The following is a 22213-nucleotide window of genomic DNA, read 5'->3' on the forward strand; positions in this document are numbered from 1 at the left end:
TCAGCATTTATCATAACACCTGAGGAGAGAGCGTGTAGAATTATGTAAAGTTGCTTAATCAAATTTTCATTTGCTCCAGTGATTTCAGAAGAGCTACTTGCATTGTAAAAAAATCTCCTAGCAGTATTAGGTTTGTCGATGATTAACCCTAGCTGCTCACGAAAACGTTTCCATACCAAGGTCTTCTCTTTTTTTCTTTTGTTATTTTTTTCTGCACTTTTAGCTGACCATGTTTAAAAAGACAGATAATAGGAAATATTTAATATCATTTCCATAGACTGAATCCAGGCATGTAATGTAGACAGTCCATATTGATATGAACTTTCATTTTCGGGCCTAGCAGACATTTTAGTTCATCGTCTTGGAGTAGCTCCATATATTAGACGCAAAAGGCGTATCCGTTAATACCTGGGCCACTTTTCCATCTATTATTATTAAAAAAAGTTCATGGTTACAACAATTGTTGTAAAAGAATACTAGTATTCTTTTACAACATTTGTTTATTATAGATAGCCGTAGAGAGTATATTTGGCCTTTTATTTCATCTACAAGAACCAATAATAATACCAATAATAGAATGCATGTTTATCAAATTTAATTCTCAGTAAAAAATTGACAAAATAACAAAATAACGCAAAACTATTGTTTTTTATCTATAATTTTGGAAACCGCACATATCCGCACCTGATTTTTAATAAATCAATTTTATGCTAGACACCTAAGTATTCATAGTAGACACCTATCTTATAGTAGACACCTAAGCTTCAAATCAGTTACAAAAATGAAGGTGGGTAACTACTAAAAATATCGATGAACTTTAAGATTTTTTATTTTAGCTTATTTTATAGTTCATTTTATTATTAGTAAATAAAACAATGTAATTAAAAATATGAATTTGTTTTAAAATCTCCAAACAAGATGCTTTCAATTTCATTGAGTGAAAGTCAATTTCATTGACTTTGAAAGTGAGAGTCAATTTCATTGACTTTCACAGACTCTTTGAGTATGTGAAAGTAAATACTCGTACTCAGAGAGTATATGAGTATTTCTGAGTATGACTCATTCTGACTCAGGTAGTTAAACTGACTTTTTTTATTGTGTTGGGGGGAGGGGGGTATTTCCCTCTTTAAAGCTAAAATTTCTTTGTTTCGATAATTTTTCAACCTCGGGGAGTTTCCGTGAAGCGAGAAATTTAAGTATGGCGGCAATAGTATCAACATTTATTTCTAAATCCATAACAAATGGTTTAAGATGCCAAGTCAAATCTTTCAAGCCAATTTTGTCAGTTGCTTTAGCGAAAAAGTTTTCTTCATCAAGGTAAAATTTATTACAAACAAAATCTTTGATTATGTGATGATGAAGGCTACAGTTACTAATTGAATTAGTTATATCTTTTCCATAAGTGCATGAGGCATAACCAGAAAAACAACGGGAAAAGTCGAACCAGCATTTTTATTGTTGATAATTATCATTTTTGACAATTTCTTTACCCTAATATTAAAAAAAGTTGTAATCATAAATATTTATATTATTATTATTTAAAATTAAAGAAATTATCATAAAAACATATACTAGTTCATCTAAGGCATTTCAATTTGAAGATTGGTACCAACCTTTAAAGTAAAGTAAAAAATTTTTATCTAAATTTGGAAGGTTTATAATTATATCATTTTTATTTCTAATCTAACTAATTGTCTTCTTAAATAGATCTGTAGAGTAATAAAGCAATACTAAATAAAACAATGAGTTTAGTGCATAGACACAGTGGCGTAACAACTGACTCGCGGGCTCTTGCGCAAAAAAGTTTATAAGGCCCTAAACTTTTTCATAAATAAGTTACGTTCTTTTAAAAGCAACTTCTAAGTTAGTGAGCTTTTACCAACAAACAAACTCTCACATGAAACTATAAACTATGCAAAATTTTGTTTTAAAATTTTTGTTCAAAATATAACAACATAGCATAGCCTTGTGTCACACTGAATGTGTTTTTTAAGTGTTTTGTTGTTTTGTTTTATATTTGCTTTGATTAGATGTTGCAAAGTAACTTGAGCAGTCTCCATCTTTTTTAAGTCCATGTGAAATTCTTCCTGGTATGAGCAAATTACTTGTACAAAAATGTCATTCACATCATTAGGGTATGATTTTACAAGTTTGGTTACAGCAAGTTCAATCCCATTATGTCCCTGTTACTGTCAGGGGCATAGCGTAGATTTTGGAGTTAACAAGTTGAGAGAAGGTTATAACCACAATAAAGAAGCCTTCTCGACTTGTAGTGGCCCTCTCAGCTTTGAGGTGATAAATTACATCAAAAAAAGTTATCTCAGTATGCGACAAATTTTTGAGATGCTGAAGATCCAAAAATGTGAATAAATCAGTGATTTGTTCGAAATCCTGTTTGTGGCCCTGGAAACTTGACTGCAATTGATGTATTGCAGTGTCAATAATAGGATAAAAAACATTCACCTTAAAAAAGAGTACACCATCTTGAATTCTCTGACTTTGTTATATATTGCCATAAAATAATCTGAAATTTCTCTCACGGATGTTAGAGAACTAGTTAGTGGTGTTCCAGTTTACTGCTAGTGCCAAGATCTATTTTTTTTGCTCTGGATCTTGATGTAGGCTTTGATAATTTCACAAAATAATATTTCCCCAATTGCATTCTGAAGACCAATAGTCATGTCCTCTCATCTTGTTCTGATTTTCCAAGCAAATTTTTATATGGACTTTGAATAATGTCCATTTTTTACATCACAGATTGTGTCTACTCAATCTGGGCTATGTCTTTTAAACTTAAATGTCATTACTTACTGTGATAATAAAGCTTACTGTGATAAGAAATTTTTTTATTTTTTTTAACTGGATCCAAAAAAAATTGAAAATCTGACTTGGTATTCCAAACAACATTATGGTTGTTACATTGGCTTCAACTGCATCATTAATAATCAAGATTGGGTTATGAGAACAGCAACTTATGTACGGCACAAACGCAGTAGTTATCAGATCTCCAAATAGTTTTTGAACTCCACCTTTCCTCTCTTAACACTTTCATTTAGAGATGTCAGGCCTTAGCCTCGCATCTACTCTAATTTTAAGCCTTGCATAGTCAGCTAATCACTTACCCATTTCATTAAACATTCCTACAACAGATGTATCTGTGATCAAGAAATTCTAGAAAAGTTTCTTAAGCAATTTAAAGAATTCTCCCCAAATTCTCCCCAAATCTCCCCGATGTATGACTATGAAAATGTGATTCAGCAATCAGCAAGTTATTGATATTACAAGCTATATCATTGCTTGTAATATCAATAACTTTTAACTGTTTCAGACATTTTGGAAATTATTTCATTTAAATTTTAAGATTTAGATATTTAGTTGAACAGTTTATGTGTAACCTCTTGTAAATGTGGATCAATTTTAGCTTGCATAGAATTTTCTTTAATCACATTTACCCTCTAATATTATTTTTTATGTCTTCAGAAAGATAGGCAAAGTTTTGCAAGATTCAGTATAATATTAATGACTGGCTCAAAAATTCAACTGCTCTTTCATAGCCTATAACATGGATATATATGAACACAAACATATATGTTTGTTATTTATTTATAATCTGGCATACACTATCATTTTGTATTTATACAAATTTTATTGGAGAAAGCTGTCGAAATTGGAGCACCTGAGCAAAAAGATTTTTTAACCAATGTTCTACGATGTAGCATTTTTAAAGATGGTTTAACTATGAAACATTTTTGATTAATACAAATAGACAACCATTATCAACACAACTATTTTTTAAACTATATATTTTCTATTATTTCCTTATATTTTCCTCACTCTTCTCCATGGTTCTCCTCACATTGTGCTGCTGCAATTACCTATCGAAACTGTTACTTCCATATCTATCAGCAAAACAATTCTGCAGTAATAAACAAAAGTGTCTGTTTATTACTGCTAGAAACCATTGTAAAAAGGTTTTGTCTAATGCCAAAGCCTGCTATTCTCAGGTCATGAAATCTCGTATTTCATAACAAAAGTTAGGTTCACGTGACTTCTGGAAAATCTTTAATAGTATCAATAATAATGGCAAATCTGTAATTCCATCTCTCTTGTATGGTTCAGACTTTGTTACCTCACATAAAGACAAAGCTGAATTGTTTGCTAAAAACTTTTCATCAATATCATCTCTTAATTCCACTAGTTGCATGCTACCTAATATAGCCATCAAACAGGTTGATCTATTGCTTGACATTTGTATCACTCCAGCTTCTGTATCTAAAGTGATTTTCTGCTTAGACTCTTCTACAGCTTGTGGCCCAGACAACATACCTGTTATAGTCTTGCAGAAGTGTTCTCCAGAGCTGTCGTCTATACTTTCAAAACTATTCAACAAGTGCTTATCAGAGTCTTGTTTTCCAGCCTGCTGAAAAGCGGCATCTGTCATCCCTATTTTCAAAAGTTCTGGAGAGTGATCTGATTTGTCTAGCTACCGTCTCATTAGTCTTCTTCCTATCATAAGCAAGGTTTTTGAATCTTTAATTAACAAACACTTAATCTCTCATCTTGAATCTAATAACTTACTTTCTGATCATCAATATGGATTTCGATCTTTTCGTTCGACAGCTGATTTGCTAACAGTAATAACCGATACGTTTTATTGTGCATTAGATATAGATGGAGAGGTTAAGGTCTTAACATTTCTAAAGGTTTTAGGTCTTGACATTTCTCATCGCTCTTGACATTTCTAAAGCTTTTTATAAAGTTTGGCATGCTGATCTTCTCCATAAGCTTTCTTCTTACGGTGTATCTGGTAACATCTTTAAGATTATTGGATCCTTCCTTACCAATCATAGTATAAAAGTTGTCCTCGATGGATAGCACTCTTCTTCTTATTCTGTAACTTCAGGGGTTCCTCAAGGTTCTATCTTTGGCCCTATACTCTTTTTAATTTACATTTACAATCTTCCAGATATTCTCACATCTAAGGTGGCTTTGTTCGCTGATGATACTACCATTTATTCTTATCATGATAAGAAGTCAACACTCTCTGATTGCTTGGACCCCTCCAATTGAGCTTGAAAAGGATCTCACTTCTGCTACAGCATGGGGCTCACAGTGGCTGGTGAACTTTAATTCAGATAAAACTCAATTTTTTTCAGCCAATCGTTATCACAATAATTTAGATCTTCCTATATTTATGAATGGTAGTGTACTCAATGAGTCATCTACCCTTCATCTTCTAGGATTAACTCTTATTTCTGATCATTCTTGGAAACCATATATCAAATCCATTGCAAAATTATCATCTGCTAAGGTTGCGTCGCTTTATCGAGCTTGACACTTTCTTCCTCCGGATTCTATTCTCTATCTCTGTAAATCTCAAATCCGACCTTGTATGGTATACTGTTGCCATATCTGGGATGGATCTTCTAAAGATGTCCTTTCTCTTTTAAACAAGGTGTAAAAACGCATTGTAAACATAGTTGGACCTGCTTTTGCAGCCAACCTCCAACCATATTCACATCGTCGTAATGTTGCTACTCTTTCTCTTTTCTACAAATTCTTTAATGGGCACTGCTTTAAAGAGCTAGCGTCTCTTGTGCCGTCTACTAAAATTCATTCTCGTGTTACTCGTCATTCAATCAAGTCTCATCCTTTTTCTGTGACTGTTCCTAAGTGCTCCAAAAACTCTTATTGCTCTAGTTTTTTTCCTCGAACATTGGTTCTTTGGAATTTGCTTCCTTCATCATGCTTTCCTGATTCCTAAAATTTTCCTTAAGTCATCAAATCCTTTTAGTCATCTGTCAATCGTTATCTTGCTCTATAATCTTCATCTTTTCTCTTCTAGTAGGTTCCAACTCTAATTTGTGGTTGCTTGCAGCCTTGTTGGAAGCAAAGATGTTTTAAAAAAACAACAAAAAGAAAACTTTATTTTTTCTTAATTGATTGTATTTTATATTAATTAAATATGTCCAAGCAAAATGAAGTTCTACGAATAATAAATTGTACAAAAGCTTTAGCTGTGACATTCTTTTATTTTATTGATCAAAAACCTTTAAATAAAGTATTAGTTTGAGGTAACTATTTATTTTTTAATTGCACCTAAACTAATTCTTCAACCGTTTGATTGGTTTCGTCACTAGTTAGAAAAACAATATAATAGCAATCATGGAAACTTTTGACGATTTTGTTATCTTACTACGATATTAGCAATTTATAAGATAAGTTTATGTTTACTTGCATTTTAAATCCCGTTGTATTAAACACAAGAAGTTGTATAATCTAGAGAAGTATAGTTTATCTGGTGCAATCTATATTGTGTTAACACCAGGGGTGTGGAGTCGTAAAAATAAAACCAACTCCGACTCCAATTGTTGAAATTTTCAGAGCACAACTCCAACTCTAAAGCAAAATTTGTGAAAAATTCTTTGAATTCTTTAAAAAATATTACACAATAATTGAAAAAATTTTTTTTTGCCAAACTTATGAAAAGTTCTTTGAAGGTTTAATATGAATATAAGGTTAATTGAATATTTTGTACATGCACGTGCAATACTGAGAAGTTTTACTACTGGAGTCAAAGTTGCGATTTTGTTTAGCAACTCTGACTCTGCTAAAAATGTCGTGACTCCGACTCCACTGCCCTGGTTGACACTAAATTAAATCACCTAAAAAAATGATGCAAAAAAGCTGTAAAGTGATGGTGAATGTGGATTTTTTTAGGAATAACTTTCAAAACCTCTCAAAACATGAATCATAGAAAAGTTTGCTCAGAAAATATTTAATTGTTTAAAAATAAATTTATTAATAGTTTGAAGTTTAACATTCTTATGCAATAAATTATTTAATAAACATTTGAATTTTGAATAAAAAAATGCAGTTAAATCTATTTTTCATTTTGTTTTGTTTTATTATTAAAAACTGAAGGAAATAACTTAAAATTAAAATAGAATAAAAAAAACTTGAAGTAATAAATCAAGAGCATGTTGATCTATGATTAGTTATCAATAATATATTGACTATAAGATATTGTGATATGATCTTGCATCTGTGAGTTTAAACTTTAACAAGTTGATTATTTATATTAACTATATATACAACTATATATTTATATAAAAATAGAAACAAACACTGATGTATGAACATTTTCTTGTTTTTTGATTATTAAGAGAAGCAAAGTACAAATAAAATGTTATTGAACAGCAAGACTAAATATATCAACACTGAGATTAGAATAATGTAGAAGTGATTCTATAAATAAAAACTATATATTTATATAAAAATAGAAACAAACACTAATGTATGAACATTTTTTTGTTTATTGAATATTAAGAGAAGCAAAGTACAAACAAAATGCTATTGTAAAGTTTAACTAAATACAATTACACTGAGATTAGATTAATGTAGAAGTGATTCTAGGAATAAAATAAAGGGGGGCGAAAGCCCACCACCCTCTCCCATTTCTTTCTGTTATATTGTCCCTTTGAAAAATGATGACATTTTTCAAAAGCAACAAGTACAATCAATAAAATTTGACTTTTTTTATTATTATATTTTTTTATTTTTAGTATTGAATTAAACAAAGCTTGCATTCAGAAACCTGCTCCTCACTTTGAAAGTCAAGCTGTATCGACATCAGGAGAGTTTGTAAAAATTAAGTTATCTGATTATCAAGGTATTAGCTTGTTATTATTGTTACTAAAGTTTTTTATTGTTATTCAAAAATCTCAAATGATTAAAATATATTTTTGTCTATTATAAAAAAACTTTTGTATAATTTTGAAAAAAGCTTCATATTTAAAATGTTCTCTTTTTAGGAAAATACTTGGTATTCTTTTTTTATCCCCTTGATTTTACTTATGTTTGTCCCACAGAAATTATTGCATTTAGTGACAGAAGTGAGGAGTTTAAAAAAGTTAACTGTGAACTTTTAGCTTGCTCTGTTGACTCTGTATTTTCACATCTTGCATGGTATAATTTTTTTATTTTGCATGGTATAATTTTTTATGTTGCATCATAATTTTTTATGTTGTATGGTATAATTTTTTATGTTGCTTGCCAATAACATTTAGTCAAAATGTTTACTACAAAAATAATAATTTGAATTTATTTGGCAGGAATAATCAACCAAGAAACAAAGGTGGTCTTGGTAAAATGTCTATACCAATTTTATCAGATTTAACAAAGCAGATTTCTAGAGATTATGGAGTTCTTTTAGAAGATGCTGGAATTTCTCTTAGGTATGAAAAGATTTTTGTGTTTTTTTATTTATATATTTTTAAAAACTAAAATCCAATTATAATTTTTAGAGGTTTATTTATTATCGATCACAAAGGAATATTGCGTCAGATAACAGTAAATGATCTTCCTGTTGGTCGCTCTGTTGACGAAACACTGCGTTTAGTTCAAGCTTTCCAGTTTGTAGATAAACATGGTGAAGTTTGTCCAGCAGGTTGGAAACCTGGTTCAGACACAGTATTTTTTTTTTTTTTTTTTTTTTAATTTGATAAAAAAAAAAAAAGTTTGCTCCTACTGAAATTTTATAAATTGAACTTTCAACATTTTTTATTATATTAAGGCTTAAAGTGACAGCTTTGATAAAAGCAAACATTTTCTTTTACTTAAAAATTAACATTAAATAAATATTAGCTGCAGTTATACAATTTTAAAAATACTTTTAATAAAGTTGTTTTAATTGCATCTGTAGTTTTGCCATTGACCCAAAGTAATAAAATGAATATTTTTTCTAAAACAAAATAAAAAATGTTTTAGTTAATCTCCATTTTTTGTCAAACTATTTTTTAAATATTTTTTCATTCTTTTATTTTTTTGGTAATAAAATCAACTTTTTTTATACCTTTTTGTAATAAAAGTATTTTACACTTGTATGCGCTACATATTTGACCTCCCCTAGTCTCTAACTTTTTTTTAATTAAAGAAACAAAAACTTTGCTAATAATAACCAGAAGACTGGTTAAAGGATAAAAGAGCAAAACAATGCTCGGAAGTAAATCGAAATCATAAGTGACAGATTTGTTAAATTCAGTACTGCCATCTCAATTTTTTTTTAATTTTATTTCAAGTGAAGATTATTTCACATCTTAGTTATATTAAAGCTGCCCCTTTATGCCTCTTTCTCACTCTCTATGTATGCATGTAAGTATATTTTGGCGAATTCATGTGTATTTATCTTGATTTTTTGTTGTTTTTTTTTCAGATTAAACCTGGAGTCAAAGAATCACAGGAGTATTTTTCAAAACATTAAATGTTTCAGCAAGAACTGGCATATTGCTTGGATGTTTTATAAAATAATTTTGTCTTTACTAATAATTTGTTTTAGTTAATGTACTTTTTGGTTTAGAAATTTATACAAAAAAAAATTAAAAAATGTCCTGAAAACAACTTTAAAATGTTTTTCAGGGTAATTGCTAATAGTTCTATAAATGTTTTTTTCTTAAAATATAAATATTACTAAAGATTTATTTTTCCTTTTCTATGGATTGATTTTCTATGGATATTTTCTATGCTGAGAATAATTATTCTATGCTGAGCATTATTCTATTGATATTTTCTATGCTGAGGGTAATGCTAAAGTATTTTGAATTTGATTTTTGGTCGATGTTATTCCCAAAACGAGAAAAAATAACGAAATAAAATTTAATAAAATACAAAATAAAAATATATAGTAATATTGTTTATAAAAATATGTAAGAAATACTTTGATAGCCTAATGTAGCTCAGTTCCAATCTTTTAAACGATTAGCCGATTTCTAATTTCAATGTTTTATTCAATACAGAAATTATTGAAATAAAAAAGCGATACTTTAAATTTATATTTTATGTCAGATATAAAAGGTTTCAAAGTAATAAATTTTCAGCGTAACACTAAAATTTTGTCTTCGTAAATTTCAGTAAAAAGAAAAAAGAACCTGAAAATGATATATATTAATTGTAAAATATTGTCTTCATAAGTTTTAGTAAAAAGAAAAAAAAACTGTAAATAATATCAAATTGAAACTTTTAATGTATCATAAATATACCAGGGAAGCAAATTTTTTCATTAAAAATACGTCAGTCAGGGAGCTAATAAAGAATAAAAAACTGTAACTGTTTATTTATACTTTAATCTGCTTTTCATCATATACATAACTCAAAACTTTATTAAAAAAGTATAAACAAAGTATTTTTAAATCAAATTTCATCAAACTAGAATCAAAATTATTAAAAACTTATAACGCTGTTTCTTGATCAATTTAGGAATCAATAATTTTTGTTCATAGCTTACTTTATTCTGAAATAATAAAACGCAATATTTAAAAAAGCAAATAAAATTATTAGGGGCTGTCATGCTCTAGGGTGCGTGGGTTTTTTCTTTAAAATCGCGACAAGTGTGGTGGGGGTGAGTTAATCTGAAAATGACGTCATGCTAAATAAAAATATTAATAGTGACAATCTTCTTCAGCTAAAGTGATCCTACAATAAGTTTATGGCTGGCTAGAAGACAGTTCAATATAATTTTTCATATTCCAGCAGAAGAGAAAAAAACACCAATGAATTAAGTATATAGGAGATTAAAAAAAGGAAAGTGGTAGATGATATACAACGTATATCATCAATTATCTAAACTTTTCTGTTGCTTTAATACATTAATATTTTATTTAAGGCGTTTAATATACGTCATACACCAGCAGAAATCAGATAAAAATGTTTGGATAAAGTAAATGCTAAAATACCACTATTTGTATTAATGCAGCATTAATACAAGTAGTGGTATTTTAGCAGTTAATTCAGAAGCTATATTAAAGAATTAAAGAACCTAAAGCAAAAAGAAAATTCAACAAGCGATCCAAATTCTGCTTACTTTAGAAGCAAAGATCCAGAGTTTGAAGCTAGCTTCTGTGACGCAACCGTTCTCAAGTACAGAAATCTCACATTAACAAAATAAAAATATTCGCAGCTGCATGTAAAAAGTTACTTAAAATAGTTGGCCAATCCAAAAAAAAAAAAACTATCCAGATTTTCACAATGTAATCTGGTCGACTAGAGTTATTAATAATGCAGCTGAAAAAGAAGTAATCAAGAAGTCGTAGGCATTAACAAAAGCTCACATGAATATGTTTGTTTAAATACTTAAACCCCGCCTTAAAAATCAGGTGCGATATAAAAGTTTTGAAAACTTTTGTTATTTTAGTACATCTAAAAACTTTTTTTTAATTTTGTATTAGGTCCCCCCAAAAGATCTAACGGTCTTGTTACAGAGCTATTAACTAGGAAGTTCACGCCTCCTTCCAATTGCGCGAAATATGCCAAAAGCTAGCTTCAAACTCTGGATCTTTGCTTCTAAAGTAAGCGCTCCAACCAATGCATCACAGCTGCTCAAATTTTTATGGATAATATTAGTTATAAAGAACAAATTGCTCAAAATTTATAAACTTTTTCTATATAACAAAATTTATAAACTTTTTCTATATAACAAAATTTATAAACTTTTTTATATAACAAGATAGAGTAGTTTTAAAGTAGTAAGAATAAATCAAAGTTTTATTAACGCAGAGAATAAGTTTAAAAATCCAAATTTAATTTGAAAAAATTGCATTAACTTAAAAACCACCAACATAGTATATAATCTACTGACCATATTTATATTTGTGCTAGCCTAATTTTATAAATAGTAAAGAGGGCTAGCTAAGTTTTAAAATTTAAAATTGTAAAATAATTTCTTAATAGTCGTAAAAATTAAGTATGTACGTTGACTATAGTTGGTTTTTCATGGTATTAAAGTTTTGTTTCTTTTTTTCTGGCAATTTAAATTAAGTCAAACATAACGATATTTGAATTTTCTAAAATCAATTTCATATATTTGTGGAGAAGGCAAACTAATTGAAAATCAGCAAAACTTACCTAAGTTTATATCTAGAGCATATTTTAGGGTCAAGTTAACACACAATGTAAAAACATTTAAATAGCGATTAACGGGACTAGAAAAATATTACAATAATATATTATACTATAACATACCAAATTAAAATTCCAATAAACCATCAAATTGGTAGCAATACAAACTAAAATTCCATTAAACTATCAAATTGGTAGCATAACAAACTAAAATTCCACTAAACAATTTCTACAGTTGGAACCTAACGAACATGTAGATGATGCCACTACTTGTGTGCATTAAATTACTGGAAAGGGCAGTAACACTTTACTACACTAACATTTCTACCGCTCTCGGTTTTAAAACATTATAAAAACTGATTGCGGTAGCTATTGATTCTTAGATCATTCTTTAGAAATATAACAATTTCTAAAGAATTCTGATCTAAGAATCGGTGACTTTTAAAGGACAGTTTATTTTATATAAATTTATAATTAGATTTTATATAAGTTATATATAATAGATCATAAACTATGACATAATGCATTTTGTTAAAAAACTAAGTTATGGTTAGGCGACTCTACAACTATGTACAAAAAATATGGAGATATTAATTTGGTTTCAGATAGATACTTTATGATGATTGTCGTTTACGCTGACTTTGAGAAATTTTTAAAAAACTGGCCATCTCAAGCATGATGCTTGTTAATAAAGCTACAAATATCTTGTAAAAACAGTCAATGAAGGGTACTGTTTTGTGAAAATCGTGAGTGAATAAGAAGCTTTGACTTCAAATGCATCAAATATGTCTGCGCGCTCACGACTTTGAAACACAGAGTACGTTATTTCTGTAACTAGTACTAAGACTATTGCATTTTCTTATATTTTTCTTACCTGCATTATGTGCAATTTTTAACCACTTTTATTCATTTATATTGTATTTGTTACTTTTCTTATTATTATATCAGTTATATGACTTGTTGTATAGATACAGTCTTAGTTCTAACATGGTTAGAACTAAGAAACAAAAAAAATATTTTTAAAAGAAACTAAAAAATTATTTTTTGTAAAAATATGGTACTTGTTATAAAGTTTTTTTTTAATTGTTTTTTATATTACGTAACATAATAAGCCAATCAAATATCTAATTTATAAACTTTATAAAAAAAACGGACCACGCCCCGCATTTACACTTACTTGTCTGGAACACTAGCACGTTTTTACATCGTTAGAAGCGGTAAGAAAACTTGATGTATTTATTATTTAAAATATTTTTATAATAAATATTGTTTAAGTACTTTAACGTTTTGGAACGGACGTGTATTTCAGGCACCCCTTTAAGAAAATCAGTTAAAAATGAGTCACATTTTACGCAAAGTATATATTGAAAATCATACTATAACCCTGAACCCAAAAATAATGTTTATCTTATTGAAAGCCATAACCCTAACCAAAACCCTGGACCAAATCCTGAGCCTAACCCTAGAAGTTAGGGTTTGGTTAGGGCATGGTTTTCAACAATATTTGTTTCGTATAAGACTTACTTAACTGACTTACTTAAGAGGGATGCCTGAAATACACGTCCGCCCATTTTGGGACCTAATTATTGTTTTCTATATCAAAACAATTTGAAATAACCCGATTTTTGGAAGGCATGTCTTATTAAATTTATTTTTAAAATTCTTTTTTAGTTTTTTTTATCTTAAACTATTTTAATTTTATAAGCCCTATAATTTAAACAATGTTAGGTTCTTGCAAAGTATTGCACTTTTTTAAACTGAAAGGTACCAATAATATTGACAATATTTGCGCTAAGGACACAGTGTTTTCTGCACTTTAATTATTATTATTTGAGACCTTTATGTGTATTTTGTGTGTATAAGTGTTTTATGTATCCTTTGTACATGTGGCTTTGCAACCCTTATTCTAATGGCATATCATATACCTATTACATATTTTTATCATATACATATTACATATTTTAAACATTTTTATATCTTATATATTTTTATTCTTTTATCTTGTATAATCTCACAGAATTTAAAACTACTGTCTTTTAGAAAACCTCCTAGGCTAAGGCTTAAGGGTAAAGAAAATCTATCTGTCAACCAGTATCACACTCCTTCTTCATCTATTAGGCTGGCGTAGATGTATTTGTGATACATTATTTCCATTTTAGGATGAATGCTAGATCTGCTTGTAGTCGGGTTTCCTGAACTCAGTGGTATCTACCTAGTTGTTGATGGAATCAACAACTAGGTAGATACCACTCTCAGATACATATCTCAGATAGGTTGATTCCATCAACAACTGTAAAGTATCAGAGTACTAACAGTTAAATTCTTTAACAAATCCAAAAATGAGTAAAAAAAGTACCAAAAACTATAAAACAAAAAAAACCATTGTTATCACTAAGCTTTCTAAATCTATCATTCACTATTATTTGTGGTCTTAAAAGTAACTTTTCTTCTGTTGAGTCTTATCTCTTTCAAAGTTCACCAGACTAACTTGCTACTTGACATATGTTTTGTTTCTTATCCTAGTCAGTACTCAGTTTCTCCACATTCACCCTTAGGTGCTTCTAATCATGGTTTGATCTCTCTAATCTTTTTCACCTTTCTGCTAACAAATGTGTTTCTTTTGTAACTTCTTGGATTCAAGCTGACACAGAATCTTTTGTTCCCTCTCAATAAGTCAACCCTCACTTTTCTCCATGGTTTTTCTCTCATTATGTTGCTGCAATTTCTAATCGTAACCATTACTTTCATATGTATTGCCTAAATGATTCTCCATAAAACAGACGTCTGTTTACTATTGCTAGAAACCATTGTAAAAAGGTTTTGTCTAATGCCAAAGCATGCAATTCTCAGGTCATAAAGTCTATTATTTCATTTCAAAAATTAGGCTTTAACAGTGTCTATAATATGGGAAAATCTGTTATTCCACCTCTCTTGCATGATTTAGATTTTGTTACCTCACCTAAATACAAAGCCGAATTGTTTGCTAAAAAAATTTCAAACTCCCCTCTTTCTCCCCATTTTCACATCTCTCTGTTAAGCTTTACATAGCTTTTGTCTGAAATTTCATTACAATATTTCTAAGTTAAGACATGAAAACTTTGTTTAAATTTGTTTAGATAAAACAAATACTAAAATAAAACATTCATGTGTAAAAAAAAATTATATTTTGAAAGAATTTTTTTAGTAATGTGTTTAAAAAGAAATTTTTGACTTATGCATGCTTAAGCTTAATGAAGAGATAAGAATATGGCCGCTGTTTTTTATAAAATTTTCTCTTTAGGAATATTAAGTTTATTTACTTTTTAATAATGTATAATAATGTAATGTTTAAACAATAACAATAAATGCTCCTAATTTTTCAAAAACACAGTAAACAATATATTTCTGGCTAAAACCCTAAGTATTATATTATAAATAAATAAACTTAATATTACTAAAGTGAAAATTTTATGTATAAATTTATTGTGTATACATTTTATGTAAAATTTATTGTGTATACATACATTTACTTAACCCTTAAAGGACGGGAAAAAAAAGTTACGTCAAGGACGGCTGGGGTATTAAACTACCCCAACTAAAAATATAGGTTTTTATACAAAATATGTTGAACTTTTTTAATTAAAATGCGTGCTTTTAACAAAAATATCAATTTTCTCAATTTTTTTTAAATAAAAGTGATATTTGAGACAATTTATTCAAATAAAAACAAAATATATCTTCTATATAAGGCAACTATTGCAAACAATTTTGCTATGAGCCTTGCAAACAGAATGGCTACATGATGCACATTGCAGACGGGTTTTCTGTCATGAACACGAGGACACATATAGCATCTTTTTATATGCTGCTCTTGTATTAGTTAAAAGGCTATTTTGTGCAATTACTTGGCGAAGATTATTATTTGCAACTATTTGTGGAAGATTGACATTTGCATCAAATTTTTTGATAAGACTTTTTAATAATTCTTTTAAAAATTCTTTTCTTCTATGAGAAACCCCATTTTTATAATTTGGGTGAATTGATAAGAATAAAATCAAAGCATTGTATGCTGCAATATCCAAAATATTACAAAACATTGTAAATGGCCATCGGCGACTCGAGTAGCACCTGACAACCTGGTCTAATGTGTCAACTCCACCTTTATATTTGTTGTAATCTAGAATAATACGTGGTTTTTCATTATGGTCCACAACAATATCATTACTTTGATGGAAGGTTGATAATAATATTACTGCTTTGCTACATAAGAAACTATTGTAGAGTCATTTTGAAAACCAAAAATGCTAGAGTAAACTGGTCGATGTAAGGCTGGCAATAACTTTTTTGGTATTTCTCCTTTATTTTTTTTAATGGTGCCAGTGTATGTCATTTTACATCCTAGCAATGCACGTGCAAGATGAATGTTTGTAAAAAAATTATCAGCTGTTATGTGTCTACTACTTCCATTTAAGTGATCAGTTAGTTCAAGAACTACTTGTGTACCTTGTCCAACATCACGTGCTCCATTTACTCTACCAATATACGGTTGCAAGTTTATGCAGCAAGAGGTTTCAGCATCACATAATATCCATATCTTCATTCCATACTTTCCTGGCTTAGTAGGTATAAACATCTTAAATGGACAAAGTCCCCTAAATGTAACTAGTTGCTCATCGACAGTGAGATATGCACTTGGATTGTAGTTGCTCTTACATTTAGTAATAAACATTTCCATAATATTTCTTAAAGGTGCAAATTTGTCTTCAAACCGTCTTTGACTTGTTTCTCTCTCATCGAATCGAATGCATCGTCGCAAGTTAACAAATCGATCTCTTTGCATTAAATCGAAAATATTGGTATGCCATCTAATCTACTCCAAAGTTCTTTTATGTTTTGGTTTTTAGAATGGAACACTCCAGCTAGAAAAAGAACTCCAATAAACTCATAAAGTTCATTTACTGTCGTGTCAATCCATCCTTCTAGTCTTATTCTACGAGCTTCAGCATTAGTGCAGTTGACAATAATTCTAATGATTTCTGGTGTTATAAAGAGTTTAAAGGCAGTATCCACACTTTGGCCGCAAACCTGAGCTGCAAACCTTGTTGGGCCAGTTGGTTGTCGAATAATATTGTGTGCAAGTGGCTGAGCAGCATCTACACATAGAAGTTTACTCCAAATTTCCTCACCATTCTTTGAAATCATGTTTTGATTTAATATGTGATTTTCCTGAACAACTTCTTCATCACTTTCATCAGAGATAATAGCATCTGGTTCATCGCCAGCTATAATAATATCTTCTTCGTCATCTGTAAGATTTTCGTCAGCTGAGTCATCACTTGAAGATAATTCATTTAAACTAAAAATTATATTATTAGCCTCGACTGCAGCATTTTTCCTTGGGCGACTTATTATATTAGTTTTATTTATTCTAAAAAATAGTTTCAGTGTTTATCAAACAAAATATGTGAAAAATATATAACAAATTCTTTAGGCATTATTATTTTTTATCAATAATATAAATATTTTTGACATAAAAACAAAATATATGCAACATAAGCACACTATTGTTGTTACAGTGATTGTATATATATATAATGCATATATGGTATAATTTACTCATAAAAAAGATAAATAATACCCCATACCTATTAAAAAATAACTAAAACACAAACAAGTATTAAACTAAATATGATTCATATAACTATTTATTGATTCACTAACTAAAAAATGGGAAAACTTGCATGGGGTATAAAAATACCCCAACCATCTTTAACGTAACTAAATTTTTAACAAACAATATTATTGTCAATTAATTAGTAAAACAAAAACATTTTACACTAACAACTTCCTTAAATGATAATAAAAGAAGATCTGAAGTGGCAGTTCAAATAGTCAAAATTTGTTGATGTGGCAGTTAAAAACAAACTCTTCTGGGCTAGTAAAATACCCTGCCGTCCTTAAAGGGTTAATTATCTTGTAACTTGTTTTTATTTTATTATAGTTAACAGGATAAAAATGGCCAAGGCATTTATTCAAAAACCTGCTCCACATTTTGAAGGTACTGCTGTGTCACCATCTGGAGATTTTATAGAAGTCAAACTTTCAGACTATAAAGGTATAATATTCATTTTGGATGAATGATAATAATTATTAAAATATTAATAATAAAAAGTAACCCATGTTGTTGTTTATTGCAGAATATATATTAATATTTTCAGAATAATATTTACAGAATATATATTAATATTTTCAGTTAACTTATTTTATTTTCGAAGTTCTTATTGTTTAGGCAAATATCTAATATTCTTCTTTTATCCTCTTGATTTCACATTTGTATGCCCCACTGAGATAATCGCTTTTAGCGATCGAGTGAAAGAGTTTAATGCAATTAACTGTGAGGTGTTGGCTTGTTCAGTTGACTCGCAATATTCTCACTTGGCTTGGTAAGTATGAAATTTCAAAGTAATTATATGACTTCACAATTTTATTTTCAATTATTGTACTTGTATTTAAAAGCAGGTTGAAAAGGGGATACAAACATAACTTTTTCCTTCACTCTATGGTATGGTTTGAAAAAAGTTTTATTAAGTTGTTTGAAAAACTGATAATATATTTTATAGGACTAAGCAACCAAGAAACAAAGGTGGTCTAGGAAATATGAATATACCTATTCTATCAGATTTAACAAAACAAATTTCTCGAGACTATGGTGTTCTTCTAGAAGATGCCGGAATTTCTCTTAGGTTTCTATTCGATTTAGCAATCAAATTATTTCATATTTTTTGGCTTGAATTTTTTTGTTATAGGTATAGACTTAATTTGGTTATTGCTTATTTCTATTTATATAATGAAAATCTTTTAGGGGTTTGTTTATTATTGATGACAAGGGTATTTTACGACAAATAACGGTGAACGATCTTCCTGTCGGTAGAAATGTAGATGAAACTCTTCGATTAGTACAAGCGTTTCAGTTTGTTGAAAAACACGGTGAAAATTGTCCTATTAATTGGACTCCAGGTGCAAAAGCGGTAAAAAAAAAATTTTTTTTTTTTTTGAATTGATTGTGCTTCAAATTTTTTTAAAATAAAACCTAATCCTTTTTTTTATTTTTAAGATTAAACCTGGTGTGAAAGATTCAGAGGAGTATTTTTCTTCCATTCAATGAACAATGTTGCCAGAAAATATTTTGATATTTTTAGAATTTTCTTTTGTAAATTTTTTTTTGTTGTAATTTTATTAAAAAAGATTATTTTTTCAGTTCTTATATAATGTATGTAACTTTTAAAATCTAAGTGCAAAATATTATCGCAAAAATTATAATACAATTGCCATTAATATGTGCTACTATGTTAATGAGATGAAATTTGATCAATTTAAAAAGAAAGCTAATGAATTAAAATTTGTGTTTTCTGAATTAATCGAATATCAATTTTGGAGTGTCGCAACAGGTTGTTGTAGTGTCACATGCATTTGAAATATTTGATAAAGGAGCTTTAAGAAATGTTCTAGAATTATTGCGTTTCGTCATAATTCCAGTTGAGAAAAGGCGAAGTTATTTGTACGATAAATCCAAAACTGTATTTTACGAAAATGACCAAAAACTAGCAAGTGAGGCAATCTTAAGTTCTGTAAAAAATTGATTATATATTGAAACTTGCGTCTTGAACCACTTTTTAGTAATTCAATTTAGGTGTTTGTCACAAAATTACACTTCGCTTAAATTCCAGAAAAAATTTCTTCTCAACATAATTATACTAAAATGTTTCTTTCGTTTTAAAAACTTTGGCATATAAAATTCGCCGAATGGTCACTAGGGTCAGGACTTTTTTTCAACCCCATGCTCCTGCACTGTAGTTAAATGAACTTTTACCTAAAAAGTACGAAATGAACTATTACTTGCATATCTTATAACAAATAGTTCATTCCGTCATTGAAAAATCGATTTTGACATAAGTACTACTATGTAATACGACAAGGTTGAACTTTTTTCAAAAGATATGCAAATAATGGTTCATTTCGTGCTTTTTAGGTAAAAGTTCATCAAACTACAGTGCAGGAGCATGGGGTTGAAAAAGAGTCATAACCCTAATGGTCGTACACGAGCAGTGAACGCCTGTGGGAAAAAATGAAACACATTAGAATAAAGGAGAATTATTTTTCGAACAAAGCATATTTTAACAGTTGTCAAGACAAAAATAAAGATTAATAGATACTAATCCATATTGCAGAAAAGAAGGACTCACTACAAATAGCCAAAACCCAATAATACCCAAATTTGTAAAACACTAATATTTTTTTGATGATATGATATAAAAAGTGTAGATCTACTAAACAAACAAAAAAAAAAACTAAATAAATTACTTACCATTCCACCGAAAGAAAACATGAAAACACAATAAATTAAAATTCTAATAGAAACCCAAAAATAATAAATTTATTTTAAGACATAAAACCAAATAGGTACTTTTAGCATAATTAAACACAAGGAATCAGAAAGCAGTTAACCTCATTAAATTTTTTTTTAAAATGAATAAAACAACAATAGTCTTCAATAAACTCTAACGCTGTCATAGATACCTCATTCAAAAAAACTAATCAAAAGTGTAAGAAAATGAGCAACCCGCGCAACCCAAAATCATTACAATAATTAAATAATCTATGATAACGAAAAAACAAAACAAAAAAAATCGCGCAAAAACCATTTAAAATGTCACCGCATAAATGTAAACATGTTGTGAAGGATATAAGAAATTTCATGAAAAGACGAAAATTGTGCATATGAAAATTAAAACAAAGCTGAGTTATGAATGTAAGATAATATAAAATAAAAATTCCTTGATAATAGTAATAAAATGAAAATCAGCAGATAAATAATATATTAACAAATATTGTAATAAGACTAACCAAATACTAAAATAAAACCAGATAAATACACTTTAAAAATGTTCTTCAACATCTCTAAAGAATTCTACATTATCACCCAAAACCTTACTCTCACTTAATCTACTTTTTATTTATTGAAGAGTGCGTTGTAAGTGTTAACTGCAACAAATATAAAGAAGAAAGAGAAAAAGAGGGAATTTAACCGATAGTTACAACATTTGGAAAAGTTGGAAAACTTATCAATAAAATAATAAAAAAGCACTGAAATATTGTTGAACAGGATACTGATCTTAAAAATATATGGCCAACTCCACCTATTGCGGGTGACAAAAACATTAAATCGATCAAGAAATTTGTGGTATCACCACTACATCGCCCTACAACACCACTATAGGAACATCATTTAACTGACAAATATTAAAACCTATTTCTTTGCAAAGTAACCAGCGCTCGAAATAGCGGCCGATCAACAATCAATGATCGGCTACTTTTAGAAAAATTGAAATTCAGAAAGTTAAAAATATTAAATTAACATCAAAATTATATTAAAATGAATTATATTTTAAATTTAATTCATTTTAATTTAATAACAAACAACTTATATAAATTCTAAATAAAATAATTTAAAAAAACAGGCAAGTTTTATTTTAATTCTAAATTAAATAAAAACGGCAAAACAAACGTTTTATTTATTTTCTAAATAAAATAATTAAAATAAAAACGGTAAAAACAAAAATTTATATTTTATTTTAAACGAACATCTTTAAATAAAACAATTTGTTAACAATTTGTTAGTTACACTTCGCTTTAATTTCAAAAAAACTTCTTCCCAACTACATAATTTTACTAAAATGTTTCGTTTTAATGCTTTTATTTTGATATTATTTGTTCTCAGGTAAACTTGAAAAATGAAAACAAACTTTACAACCCCACAGACAAAAAAATCTCCAATAATGATGGTTGAACAATTTTTACTACATATACAGTAAATATATAATAAAACTAAGAAAAAAATAAATCAATTAAAAAAATTTGGGTTATCAATTTTGAAGCAAAAAAATTCCGAAATGTAAGAGATCACACAGCATAATTTTGCATATAACTAGCTTGATGTTAAAGGGTTACAAGGAACCTCAAAAACTTCACAACTAACTTATTTATTAAGCCTGCTCTACCCCTTTTTTACTAAACTCTTCAAAAATTAGAAAAAATGTCTCGACTAAGTTTGTTGTTGATATATTTGATGAAAAAAAAATTTGGCAAATGTTTTTTTAAAATTCTGAAAAAAAAGCTGTGTAAGCAAAAATCATTAAAAGAGAATCAAATTTTAAGCATTAGTTTTTCAGAATCTGTAAGTTATATTTGAACCAAAACTTGAGAGCATAAAAGTAAAGTAGTACAGAAGGTTCTGAACTAAAATCAAAATTTAAAAATGTACCAATCCATAATGGCAAACAAT

At 28.7% G+C, this 22213-nt stretch overlaps 2 protein-coding genes across 2 annotated transcripts; both read left to right on the top strand.

The window, feature by feature from the left end:
- Positions 1-1157: 1157 nt before the first annotated feature.
- LOC100202931 (peroxiredoxin prdx-2) lies at positions 1158-9345 on the top strand. The gene is made up of 6 exons (XM_065801163.1): positions 1158-1317; positions 7566-7672; positions 7815-7968; positions 8115-8237; positions 8307-8472; positions 9215-9345. The coding sequence occupies exons 1-6, from the start codon at positions 1199-1201 to the stop codon at positions 9260-9262; spliced, it is 717 nt and encodes a 238-aa protein (XP_065657235.1). The 5' UTR covers positions 1158-1198; the 3' UTR covers positions 9263-9345.
- A 3652-nt stretch (positions 9346-12997) lies between these two features.
- Positions 12998-19270, top strand: LOC100199346 (peroxiredoxin-2). Its single transcript, XM_065801164.1, has 6 exons — positions 12998-13109; positions 17873-17986; positions 18161-18314; positions 18492-18614; positions 18734-18899; positions 18986-19270. The coding sequence occupies exons 2-6, from the start codon at positions 17887-17889 to the stop codon at positions 19034-19036; spliced, it is 594 nt and encodes a 197-aa protein (XP_065657236.1). The 5' UTR covers positions 12998-13109; positions 17873-17886; the 3' UTR covers positions 19037-19270.
- Positions 19271-22213: the final 2943 nt, after the last annotated feature.

This window comes from Hydra vulgaris, chromosome 07 (genome assembly GCF_038396675.1).
Source record: "Hydra vulgaris chromosome 07, alternate assembly HydraT2T_AEP".
NCBI lineage: Eukaryota > Metazoa > Cnidaria > Hydrozoa > Anthoathecata > Hydridae > Hydra > Hydra vulgaris.

Bases quoted from the DNA above. Each gene is read 5' to 3' on its own strand.
- LOC100199346 (XM_065801164.1), top strand. From the start codon at position 17,887: ATGGCCAAGGCATTTATTCAAAAACCTGCTCCACATTTTGAAGGTACT. The intron at 18,315-18,491 runs GTAAGTATGAAA...TATATTTTATAG, and splicing joins CAATATTCTCACTTGGCTTG to GACTAAGCAACCAAGAAACA. The intron at 18,615-18,733 runs GTTTCTATTCGA...AAAATCTTTTAG, and splicing joins GATGCCGGAATTTCTCTTAG to GGGTTTGTTTATTATTGATG.
- LOC100202931 (XM_065801163.1), top strand. From the start codon at position 1,199: ATGGCGGCAATAGTATCAACATTTATTTCTAAATCCATAACAAATGGT. The intron at 1,318-7,565 runs GTAAAATTTATT...TTTTATTTTTAG, and splicing joins AAAAAGTTTTCTTCATCAAG to TATTGAATTAAACAAAGCTT. The intron at 7,969-8,114 runs GTATAATTTTTT...TTTATTTGGCAG, and splicing joins GTATTTTCACATCTTGCATG to GAATAATCAACCAAGAAACA.